The following is a 13700-nucleotide window of genomic DNA, read 5'->3' on the forward strand; positions in this document are numbered from 1 at the left end:
GGGAAGGTTCAGGTTTATAAGTGCCCATAGCTGCAGACAAAAAGTTAAATACTCTATACTTGCAAAATGATAGCAATATCATAACTGGGACTATTTGCCTAAACCTCACGAATTGTCATGGCAGAGCTGCACATCTGGTGAAGTACTTATTTGAAATTTTCCTAAAATAGTATGACATCAAAACTATTCTCACCATCAGTGACTTCTGGGGTGCTGGACAACTCTTCTGTGTCAACCATGGCAGAGTTCCCTGCATCAGGCAGATCAGTGGCACCAGGCATGACTCCAATCAGCAGCAGTTCTACCCTCTGCTCCAGCCTCTGCCTGGCCTGACATCGGATCACAACTACAGAAAAGCAAAAATATCTTATTTTCAAAGAGCTGGCATCTTGATTTTAACAAAGAAATGAAACATAGAAGCTAAATGTGCTTAGAGGAAGACAGAATTCCAGTAAGGAGCAAGACGTCTAAAAGCTTTTCCCAACCTCCACCTTCTATTGCTCTGTTGTGGTAAAGTGGTAGAAAATATTGCTAAGCAAACAAAAATCTGTTCAGTTAGTTCCCAACAGCACTTACAGATTTCTCTCTTATCTTTTAATCATTAAATTTATCTTCATTTTAGTTCAACTGCTAATAGGAATTATGGCATAGTTTGAAATATGCCACTAAGAAAGAAGACTGAAAGAAAACCAAAATAAATAAAAGGTTAAAGAATATTAAGTTACTCTTTGCTTTCTTAGTTTAAGAATACTGTTATTAAAACTTCAACTTTAATAGAAATATTCCAGAATAAAAAGTATTCTCACATGAGTTTCTCTTTGAAGCATCATAGAACTTCTTTCAGTTCAGTAAGTGATTTTAATTTACTACTTCCAAAGTATGTCTTTTTCATGACAAAGTTTTTAGGTTTTAGCTTTTACACTAGTTTCTATAAAGCCTATTAAAACAGGAGTTTGGTTTTTTGTTTGTTTGGTTTGGTTTTGGTTTTTATTTCTGTTTCTTGTTTAATAACACAGAAAAAGAAGAAAACTACATAAAAGCACTGAAAAAAATGTTTTCCCGAAGTCCTAGAACTTCCTAGAGTTCTGGGAACTAACATGAAAAAGAACAGTTGACCACATACTTTTAGTTTCAAGATCTGTAAGTCATTTTCATCAGAGTTAGACACAATGTTTCTTCAAAAATTAACTGTGAAGTTAACATAAGGAATTAATGATCAATAATTTGGAACCATACTGCGGTGAATCAATATGCAGTGTTTAAAAAAAGAAGGAAACCCTGTTTTTATATATTTTTTATTTAGCTTCAACTTTCAGTTCTGGCACTTTATTTACTCTGCAAAATAGACAATTACACAAGGTCAGGTGATTTCCTTTCTCCCTTGGTCTTTCCCTGTTTAACAGTGTGTAAGTAATTTCTAGAAATCTCTTCGAATTTCCATGAGGGAGAGTTACTGAAATAGGTAAACACACATCTTTTTGTTTAAATGTATGCCCTTATATAGTTTTAAATCTATATTTAAAAATAGATTACATTCTCTGTATTCCACTAGTTTACCAAATGTCTCAGATTACTCTGTGCACATTGTGTCATGTTCTATTCTACAATTCATCTTACTACCAAAATTGATTTTACATTTTCTTTTTCCAAAATGGCTAAATAATATTTATGAATAAAATTCAGAGATATGTAGGATTTGACTGGAAAAGTCCCTGAGCAAGCTGCCCTTGACCAGGTGGTTGAATTAGAGGACCCCCAGTGGTCCCCTCCAATTAAAATTACTGCATGCTTCTTTGACTCTACACTCTACAAGAATTAAAAGAATAGTCTGAATGACCCTCCATTTGTAATCACTTCTATAAGATAGCCAAGGTATCATCTACTTAACATGTACTACATGGGTTGTGACCACTGATCATTTTAATTGGTCTCATGAGATAGAAAGCCAAGTGACTTCTGGAAGTTTAAGTATATTAAGATGCAAATAAGAATGACCCAAAGATGAACTCCTTAATATACCAGCAAAGCAGCTTGGGTTTTTGACACAGAAACTTGTAGCCTCCAGGCAATTCTAATAAATGTCGGCATTTAGAGAGATGACAATACTCTTGATAATTATCCTTTTTTTTTTCAAGTAGATTTCTTGTTATTATCTGCTTTGGATTTATACCTGACAATGCAAGTTTTCTAAATGCCCAATTATAACTGAAAACCATAGGCTTTCATAATCAAGGTAGGAATGGAAAATTACATAAACACACTTAAAAACACCTATTTCTGTTTTCTGGGACATTCTTGAAAGACCTAGATTTTCCTTGAGAAAAAAATATTAGCCCTACATAACATCCTGATGGCCAAAGAATTATATGTATTCAAAATTAATGCAATGCATTTTTATGTATTGCAAACATTTCTTGAACATAAACTAATGGATAACAGTTATAAATATGCTACAATTTAGTTCTGCTGTTTTAAAAAAGCATTTAGGAATTTGAAATTACTTAAGGATTGATAGTATGTGAGCTTCTGATCATATACAGAAGTGATGTCACTTAAGCAATTCATGAATGCTAAACATTTTAATTCATAACCTATACAGAAAGCATTGGGTCCTGCACTTGGGGCACAACAACTCCAGGCAATGCCCCAGGTTTGGGCAAGAATGGCTGGAAAGCTGGCCAGGGGAGGACTTGGGGATGTTGATGAAAAATAGTCTGAACATGAGCTCAGATGTGCCCAGGCTGCCAAGAAGGCCAATGGAACCTGGCCCGGATCAGGAACAGGAACCTGGCCTGGATCAGGATCAGGAACCTGGCCAGCAGGAGCAGGGCAGGGATTGTCCCCCTGTACTGGGCACTGGTGAGGCCACACCTCGAGTGCTGTGTCCAGTTCTGGACCCCTCAGGTCAGGAGGGACATTGAGGGGCAGGAGTGAGCCCAGAGAAGGACAGTGGAGCTGGGGAAGGGTCTCTAGATTAGGAAGAGTGACTGAGGGAGCTGGGGTGCCTAGCCTGGAGAAAAGAAGGCTCAGGAGAGACCACCTCCATCTCTAGAACCACTGGAAGGAGGGTGTAGCCAGGTGGGAGTTAATCTCTTCTCCCAAGTAACAAGTGACAGGACAAGGGGAAATGGCCTCAAATTGTGCCAAGGGAGGTTTAGATTGGATATTGGGAAAATTTTCTTCATGGAAAAGGTGGCCAGGTGATGGAACAAGGTCCTCAGAGAACTGGGGGAATCATCACACCTAAAAATATTCAGAAACCACAGAGATGTGGTACTTAGGGACATGTTTAGTGATTACACAGAGTTAATGGTTGGACTCAATGATCTTAGAGGTCTCTTTCAACCTTAATGATTCTGTGATTTCAATGAAAGCAACAGCCCAATAAAAGGGAGATTTATCTTGAGGAGTGCCACTGAATTACACAACAGCTTTAAATAACACAACAAACACCCACATTAATATACATGGTTCTAATGCTAATGAGACTCATTAAAGCCATCATTTTGGGCAACAGTTGATTACATGATAATATTCTGTTTCATTCCTTAAGGTATTAAAGTACAAATTAATGAGATGAAAGCTCTAATTAATACCACATCATTGGCATTTGTCTACAAGTCAAGAGTCCTTAAGCAATATAAATTAATGACAGTACAAATATCTATGTTTTTTCAGAAATTGTCCCTATATCTCAATACATTTAATGTAGAAAGGTATTATATTCACTGATTCAATCCACAAAAAGTAAGCTGAAAGGACAAGCTAGTATAGAATTGGTCCCACATTTACACATTGAGCTGTAGTTTCAGGGTTATAGAGTTGAAAAGCTGTTTACAACTTCTTGTTTCATAGCTCTGGAATTGTATCACACCTTAAAAACACAGATGGTCAAATATATAAGCATTTTCTATCCCCAAAATAAGCAAGAACCCTCCAAGAATGTCTTCATCTTCTAATGCAAGTTTACTTCTAAAGAGCAAGGGGAAAACTTACTGCTGTTCACACTACTTTATATTCTGGCTCTGATAAAGAAATGAAATTCAAGGATGAGAAAAGCAGCAAACATCTCCTCCAATATTTTGCACCCTGTAGACTCTCCAGAAGGGTGTTCTGGGTATGCAAGAAGTCTACCCTTGAGTCAGTCCTTTGCTCAGCTTACCTTCAGTTCTCAAACTCAGGATTAATTGGGATACTGAAGGGTGCAGCCTTAAAGATTTAAAACTGCCCCCAATTCCTTTTATCCACAATAAGAACAAAGTTATGATCTAGATTTGCTTTGGAAGTGGGAGAAGTTTTTGTTTTTATTTTTAATTTGTGATTTTATCTTTTTTTAAGATATAGCTAAGTACTACTGCAAATTCTTGGGATCAAGCAGGTGAGAATATAACTGACTATTTGATTTTCTTATATATTCTTAGATATATTGCTCAAGCTTTTTTCAAGCATTGCCTACCTGATTTCTGCTGTGGTGCTTCAGGTGTTCCATTAATGGGATAGATCCAAAGTATTCCCTGAGTTTCCCCGTTCTCTGCTACAATAACATTTCTAGAAAAATACGAGTATCAATTAGACTGCTGAAAATTCTGTTTCCAAAGTAATCTAGAATTAAGAATTGTTGGAAAGGTTAGACTCTACTCTATTGTATGCTGTAATGCTAACCAGATCTGAGAAAAATATGAAATAAAATCCAGCTAAATATATCAGCTATAAGTTATATCAGCTATAACTTAGATCCACTTAGTCTATTCAAACATTATAGATCTGCAAACATTTGGCCTGATCTGCATTTTGTCAGGTTATGTTTACATTGAGATAAAATTTCTGTAGTTTATGAATTACATAAAAATATCAGGATGTAAATCATTATTATCCCAAATATATTGAAAAAAACAGAGATACTAAGAGCTTTCATTTGCTCAATATCCATAACAGCACCAGCAGCCAGTACTTTACATATTCTTTATTTAAAGCAAGAATTGATAGGTATTAAAACTGACAGATATCTTACCCTGAAGCTGCATAATTTGCAGGGTACATTAAAAGCTTTTGATGGATACCCACCGCCCTCAAAATCAGACACTGGACTGCCCTTGGGATCTACACATGAATAGTCAATGGGATAAATGGTGATAGGACTGAGCATCTCGACTGCTTTTTCCTTTCCTATGAGAATAAATTACCTGTTTAAGTCTGTATTTGATTCACCAGTAACCTCATAAGGCCAGTTCTCACCGTTTTCCCTCATTACAAGAATTACCACCACTGCTTTATAAATTTTCATTTCAGCTGGCATGAATAACACAGGGATTTCCAGTTTTTCTTTTGGAGCTAATCGGATTCCTGCAAGATGAAACAGATTGTTGTGGCATTTTGGAAGTTTTCAAAATATTTTCTATCATTTTACTCATATCTTTCCCTTTTTCTTTTTTAATCACTGTTGAACCTTTTATCATATAGTATGACTGTCCCTGTAAAAAATTCCATTATACCCTGCCTTTGCTACAAAAAAAAAACCCAAAACAAAATCACAATTAAGTGAATGTCCCACATTTAATATTCAGAGATCACGTGTAACATATGCATGTCAATCCCATGATTTTGTAGGCCCTGTCATGTTTTTTTCAGCTGTGAGTTACATCTGTGAGTAACACTGCATTAAAAAGATCAATCCAAAAACAAATGCTCACATTCAAGACAACTATAATATATTTAAAAGAACCTTCATTATTATTATTATTATTTTACACACCATGCCTTTTCTGTATGATTTTTTTATCTGATTGATTTTGCTGTTTAAAAAAAAAAAAGAAAACAAACTAAACTTATGTTGTTTGTAATGAAGGCAGCCTAATATTTTCAGTCTTTAAGGGCCTTCTTCCACTGATTTGTCAGTCTGCCAAGCATCAGAACATCTACCTCAGCTATTTCAGAAATAATCGAAAGATTACACAGAGTAGAACAAGTAAATCAGTCTTTTAACTACAAAGCTCTTTGTTTGAAAAGTATTCCTGGAATTTACAGGAAATGACACCTCAGGGTTAGGGTTTCAGCTTTAATTCTATCTGCAGAAAATCCTCTTAGTTATGAGTAGTGGCTTCTACATCAGGCTTTGAATCAGTTTTTGTGATAATATTTCACACTTTCTACAATGAACAGGAGCTGATGCAGGTCTGTGGGTACCACTCCCTGAGAATGACTGGACATGCAGCACCCTCCTAGGCATTGCTTCTTTGATCACCACAGGTGGCTTCATGCTCAAAAAAAGCAGCAGGGAAACTTCACCTGTGCTCCAAATGGTCACCTTCCTCCAGCCAAAATTCCTCGAGGGTGAAGACCCCAGGGCTGAGAGTTGTAGAAGAGTGGGTGGTAGGGAAATTGTAATGCAGTCTTGGAATGGATGAAATGGGAAAAAAGGTGGATGCTCAGATGTTTGGGAATGAAGGTGGAAGTGTTGGGAGACTGAGTAAAATGATGCCAAGAATACAGGAATGGCCAGAAAGACAAAAAAAATTCAAGTCACATCAGGGAAGGAGAGAAGGGTTTGAAAAAGCTCTCCAAAACACAGAACACCAGTCTGGACTCCTCATCTGCACTAACTCCCTACCAGCATTTAATGATAAAGTCTATTGGTGATATGCTTTTTGCTAGAAACACTCTTAAAATAAACTAACCAAATTAAGATGGGAAAATTAAGAAAGTTTTGAATATTTAAAACCACACAACTCTGCAGGTTTTCTACCTCTCCCAGTTAAAAAGACCTCAGGACATCAGAGACCACTGCCTCACTTTATTATGAATGGGAAAAGCCATAGGAAGTTCTTACCTAATCATATCTGAATTTCTGTGTGTAAGTTTTATCATATACTAATTATGAAAATTAACCAGCTGCTTTGCATTTGTGATTGCTTAATTCTTGTGTATTTGCAGGAGTTCATCATGGCAAGAGCAATTTGCCTTTGAAATAATTAATTGAAAAGTTTTGTATCATGAAAGAGCTTGAAAATATCCTAATTAAAAATCCATTAAAATGTTAATATCTAAATGAAAAAAACAAACTATATATTTTTTTTCCAATTTTGATAAAAATTTAAGATTTTTCTTTAGATCTTTGAAGCATTATCTATCAAGCCCATACCCAAATTTAAAAGATATACAACAAATACATGTATTATTGGCAATTACATGGTCAAAGTGAAAATCTTTTAAAATTAGCAACTCATTTTTAATCCAATATCTGAAATAAATAAGCTGGTATCAGTCATGTAACTATTTACAACACTTCTGAAGACATCTGAACTGGGAATTCCATCTCTGCTGGAATTTGCCCCCTTTGGACTTACTCTGGTCTAGTTAGGACAAAGGCATGTAATATCTTTAAAACAGAAGAGTATACTTCAGGATATATTTGCAATTAAATTGCCTTGAATCCACACATACATTGATACCAAAATAATGTAAACACTTTGTAACACCATTACAGTGCATCCTTAAGGTTCATTTGCAAAGCTTTCAACAGATGGCAAATAGAACGGACTGTAAACTCATAACCAGTTATATACCTCACATTACATATTTTGAATTGTAGCTTAATGATGCCTCTTACAGGACAGAGTCCCTTGGTTTTTTTTAAAATAGATTTTAATGCAGAATCCATATGATAGCATTCTGGGTCATTCTGGCAGAAAATTGGTTATTAAAGATCATGAAAAGACAAATTTTATAATATTGCTATTGAAACAGATTGTATTCATATATTTAATATAAAAATCTTAATAGAAGATGGTCATAATAAAGGTAATTTTTAAATCACCAGGCTTGTCTGCAGCTATCAACTAACCAACTGATCATTAACTGCTAATACAGATTTATTTCATTGTGATTTTGGCTAGTTAATAAGATAAATAAAATAGGCATAATGGCAAATATAATTTGCTTTTATTTCTTCTTTCCCATTTAGAGAATGCAGGCTAGCACACAAAAAATAGCTCTGTGTACAACTTTAATAAAAATCAGTATTATCTGCTCCTGCTTGCCTGGGGACCTCAAGTACTCTGCCAGGGATACCAAAAACTGATACCAATGGCTGATCCCTTGCATTCATGTAATTATTTAACTGCAATGAATATCCACAAACTCTGTGTAAGAAATCCAGAGCAAGTCCCTTTTCTGAACACAGATACATCACATTTGATAAAAAGTTTTGGGCCAGATTTTGATAATACCTCACTCCTCTTTCACTGTCCTACAGCCCATTAGGAAACAGTTAAATTTAGCAGAGTAAGCTCACTGACCCATTAAAGACTGAAGGCATCTGACTCAAACCAAGGGCTGCAATTTGAGTCATCTGCCTTACAAAGAAGTGTGTGGAGCTCTGCATCCTCCCTCATTTCATTTTTCGGTAACCTTTTGTTAAGCCTTGCCTCTAGCCTCCCCACAGGCTGCTGGAGAACACTGATTCTGTAAAAGATTCCTCAGGCACTGAGCCTAGAACTCAGAACTGGATTAAAAAATAAATCAAAATGAGTATATTTCAAATTCCTGGCTACAATTCTTTGGGACACTGAGCTGTGGTTGAGTTTTGTGTAACTTTTGTGTCAGCCCTAGAAAGCTCAGCACTGTGAGAGCTAAAATTCAAGCTGCAGTGGATACCAATAGCTAGGATGTTATTTGGAAGGAATACAGATGGGGAAAAATGCATTTTTTGCCTCTACAGTAGATTGGGAAAAAATGTTAAGAGCAAGCATACCAGCCAGCATCATGGTAATACAACAGTGATGGCAAGGAACAAAATATTCTGCAATATATCATCCTCTCATTGAACTTTAACCTAAAGCTATCTATTTTTCATATTAGCAAGGTGCTTTGCAGGTAGATTTTCTAGATTTTGAAGGGCATCTCCCTGATTCACTGCTCTTAATTCTGTAGCATCTGAGTGCCTCCCATTGATTTTACCCAGAAGAAGAGCACTCAGTTCAGTCTCCTTTAATTGAAAAAGAGAGATGAGACAGAGCTCAGAATATCTTGTTGAAGTCTCATGGAAAATCATTTAGGAGGGGGTACTTTTATTTGTTTGTTTGTTTTCTTGATAGTTTCTCCATTAAAATTACTATAGCAGCATTTTGATTAAACCCACAGACAGCTCTGCTAAAATTAGCACTGGCCATGTAAATGTCAACTCACTATAATTAGGTCTGTTTTCTCCTATTAGCCTCAGAATCTGGAAAGGGCAACCTCCAAAATATTCATACACAGCAGCTGCTGCTGGGGAATTATTGCTAATTTCTTCTCAAGGAGCTCATCCAGAAAAGAATTGATATCAGACAGCAAAGAGTGAGCTACTACCAGCACACTAGTATCCAAAAAATGTATTGAAAAAGTCAGACTTAGGTATTAATTTCTTTTCATCTGCTGGAAAAGATAAAATCCTGGTTCACATATTAAAACTAAGACCTTTTATAGCACCTCTCCCAGAAGACTTTCATTGCTAAATCCCAAGAGTCTAACAAAGAAGAGACAACATTTCTACCTTGACTCTTATTAAGGGTGGGTCCATTTTTGTTTGCATCTTTTTCTTTTTTTTTTTAGTGCTTCCAATAAGGCTGCTTGAATTTTTTATTCCCTTTCATGAAAACATGATCATAATCCCTTGTTATGGATTCTAATTAAAAAACTGTGAGAGCAGCAGCCTGTTAGTTTTGCTACATCAGTATTATATTTATTCAGTCTCAATGAGTAAATATAAATACAATTTTCTGAATTAGAAGTCATTATACAACAGCTAACAGCCTCCATCTATGTAGATATTCAAAATTTGACTGGACATGGTCCTGGACAACCTGATGGAGATGACCCTGCTTGAGCCACAGAGGGTTTCGATGGACAAGATGATCTCAAGAGGTTCTTTACCACCTAAACAGTTCTGTGCTTCTGAAATTCTGAGGTCATGATAGATCAACAGGCTTTGTCTTGCTTCTCTTTTTAAGAATTCTCATAAAATGCATCCTTGTTTGCAAAACCAGACACAGATACTTTTCTCAGTGAATTGCAGGTGACATGAAAAACAGTGCACCCTACAAAGGGAAAGCACAAAGGCAAGAACAAGAGATCACCCTAACATAACAATTAGATTTTTGGTGCAATTAAAGGCAAAGAAGCAGGATACTTCTAAGTGCATCTTCTCTGGGACAAATAAAATGGAACATAATGCACTTCAAGCTATATCAAGTCCCATACAAATAGGTAAGTAAAAGATCTAATAAAATAAACATGCAAAATGCCAAAAATTAAATTTGCTGCATCCCATGTTTTAATATTTACATCATCATTTTCCTTCTTTCAGTAAAGTTCATTTAGGCAAGTGGAGTGCAAGAGAGGTTCCTTCCACAGATGGTCCACAGATGGTCCATTTCTTGGGGACTCTCTGTTTCATGAATTATGGATACTTGCACTAAGAGACAGAGTTGTGTTTTCCCTTTCCTCTGGCAGTTTCACAAAATTCCAGAATACCTGAAGCTGGAATGGACCTCTGACAGACAAGTGGTCTAATACCTCTCTCCCAGCAGAGTCACCTACCTGGACCACACTCAAAAAGGCTTTGGACATCTCCAAGGATGGAGACTCCGTAATTTTTCTGGGCAACCTGTTGCAGTGCTCAATCTTCCTCACAGTAAAAAAAGCATTCCTTTTGCTCAGATGAGAATTTCTGTGTTGCCTGTCATTGGGCACCACTGAAAAATTCCTTTTTCCATCCTTTTTGCACACTCCCTTCTGGTACTTATACAGAATAATGAAATCCCTCTGATTTGATGAATTACTTAGTTGTAAAAGTTAAGTCATGAATATGCAGCTCAAATGCTAATAAACAATTTCACAAATGACTGGATAAAACTTTATAAGTTGCTGTAAGAAAGACATGGCACAAATAAACGCCTCACAATATCAGTACCATAAGCACACTATAAAATGTATTAGAGCATGTTTATAAGATTTGTTCACCATTTTATGGATCTTGTATTAATACAGTTTTGAGTACTTCTGGCAGAGACTTTCTAGATTATTTAATTAAGATTTTTCATTTAGAATAATTTCTTTCTGGTACAAAATAATAGATTCAAGTTAAACACTTGCTATTTAGATTAAAATAAATGGATTGAGAACAGGGCTCAGTAATTAAATATGTTGTTTCATTTAATGCAATTTATTTTGGTTTTAAATTAAGCATGTCTGAAAGGCCAAGTATAAAGTTTTCCTTCCATTTACAAAATTATCCTTCCCTAACTAACAGCTTATATTGCAGTTTCAGTAAAAATCAAAACAATTATTTTGACAGATATTATATTTTGACCTATTATATTTATTTATTGTTGAAGTGCAGTAACAACTATGCTTACAATGGTTAAGTACACTGAGGAAAAAAATGTTGCCAAGTAGAGTAATTAAACCTGAGTAGAGTAATTTCTCTGCTGACAACCAAAACAAGCAAAATCATACTTAAGATCTTCAACTCCAAGAAAACTTAAAAAAATACATGTAACAGAGATCATGAAAGTCACATTATCTTCTTATGAGAGTAAATTAAAAAGTTTTTTAAAGCCCAATATAAAATTGTCACTTAATACATTTCACAACAAAGTCTCCATCACTTCCCAATGACATCTGATTATAAATCTTGATGAAATAATCTTCTGCAGTAATACACAAATAATGTAAAAACCTAAAGTGATTTATCATAGATCACCCCTCTTATCTGTGAACTCTGATACCTGCAGCTTTGACTTTAGGTAGTTATTAGTTCATTATCTGTCTAAAAATCAAACAGAAAATAGATTTATAACTATTGTGGAACCAACATTCATATAGGTGCCACATTTCATTATATTTCATTATATTTTACATCTCTGCTGTTACCTTATGCCCTTGTCTTGACACCAGGGAGTATCTTTGCAATTGTCCTTCAGGGGCGATGGGCTTGGGGCTCATTTGACAGAAATCCAGTTGGGCAGCACATCAGGAAAGCCACACCCAAATGAAGGACATGAGAGGAGTAAGGAAGCAAGGCTGAACTGAGCAGTACAGAGCAACACAAGGCAAATGTCAGAGAAGGAAAATCATTGTAAAACCAGGGAATAGTTCAGCAATAGGGATGGAAAAATGAACAAACAAAGCACAGGAGGAACCAGCAAAAGGGTAACAGGCATAGACAGTAACTTGCAAAATGAAGCTACAGCAGACAGAGAGCAGAATGTGTGGAAAAGGCCAGACTATTATATTAAAGTTATTTGGCAGAGGCAATGCCAAAGAGATAAGAGTCAGGAGTGAAGAATAATCAAGAATGAAAGTAGTAAGTTTTCTATTTATCCTGTGGTCCAACACTTGTTTTAAAAATTCATGGTGTACAGACAGTTTCTCTTGCTTTCTCCTTACAAATCTATTTTATTCCTCCAATAATCTGAGAGTTGGTAGATCTACCCCATCCTCCTTTGACCAGTTCATCTATTTTAAAATTTTTTATCATCCTCATTTTCCTTATGACAATTTTACATTGATAAAACTCTGTAGATCATTCTGGCATCCAAAATCTAAATGTCTGCAACATAGTAATGTCTTAGATCCAGAGTCACTGAAAGCAGGAGACAAACTTCAAAGTTGAAGAATAAGATGCAAAACCTCTTCCAAGATGCAAAACCTTTTCCTCAGCACAGTAAAAGATGCAATTCTACACCTCTTCTCTGAGTGATTCTATTTGTGACAGACTAACAACAGAAAAGTAAAAACTCAGTTATGTTAGGTCAATTTTCCTTTCCTAAGCTAAATATTCATTTTAGTTCTGCACACTTGTAAGTATAACTGACATTCTCAGGAGAGATTAATTGATAAGTAGTTATACAGAAGAAAGACCATAAACTCAGTGTGGATGGAGAGTGCTGAGCTGAGTGGAGAGATAAGATGGCCGTATTTTTTAACAATAGGATCTTACATTCTATACTTCAGTAACAGAAAATCTACTCAATCCACTCAACCTCTTTTGCTGGGGTGATGGGCTTGTGTTGGTTGTGTTCTGTGTACAAAAAAACAGGCTACAAGCACAACCTGCCTACAATCTCAACAAAGTAGAAAGTTACCACACAAATATTTTGAAAATGCAAGAGCCACACAAGAAATGGCATATGCTTCTTAAACAAGTGTGACTTTCAATTTAGTGCCCAGCCACTAAAAACACCACCAAACCTTGTCCTTTCTCTCTTAAGAAAAGTTCATGCTACCCTAAGATAAAGTACGAGCAAGTAAATTAGGACTATGACAACTTCTCTATTTCTTAATCTTTTTCTGGATTGAAACATACACAAAAGTGTCTTGAGTTCATACCTGAAAGGAAACTGTAATTGCTTCAGTTCAGATGTAATTGAATTTCTGACATATGTCAAATATCTGATTATTTTTGACAGATGTGTTTTTACTTTCACTTTATACTTCATGGATATATGCGTCTCTTAATCTGATCTCTGAAAGCACTGGCAAATTCTGAAGCTATGGCAGATTTTAATCAAAATCTGCAAAGTGTTGTGAAATCACTAATGACACCAGTTGCTGTTACATCCTTCTACTTCTCACATGCAACCAAAAGTTGTACTGCTTGCTACAAGTATTCATCAGAAGATACATCATACTTCATACAGCAGACAGTAACTGGAAAGAGT

The 13700-nt window shown here is 35.7% G+C and overlaps 1 protein-coding gene across 1 annotated transcript in view; it reads right to left on the reverse strand.

The window, feature by feature from the left end:
- CFAP47 (cilia and flagella associated protein 47) overlaps positions 1 to 13700 on the reverse strand; it is a gene marked incomplete at its 5' end in the record, with an annotated part of 258098 nt that overhangs the window by 32314 nt on the left and 212084 nt on the right. The window contains 3 exons of the mRNA XM_031060192.1: positions 194 to 346; positions 4457 to 4548; positions 5184 to 5343. Coding sequence (XP_030916052.1) covers positions 194 to 346; positions 4457 to 4548; positions 5184 to 5343 — 405 coding nt within the window. The remainder of the gene's footprint in view (positions 1 to 193; positions 347 to 4456; positions 4549 to 5183; positions 5344 to 13700) is intronic.

The sequence above is a fragment of the Geospiza fortis genome, unplaced genomic scaffold (assembly GCF_000277835.1).
Source record: "Geospiza fortis unplaced genomic scaffold, GeoFor_1.0 scaffold20, whole genome shotgun sequence".
Lineage (NCBI taxonomy): Eukaryota > Metazoa > Chordata > Aves > Passeriformes > Thraupidae > Geospiza > Geospiza fortis.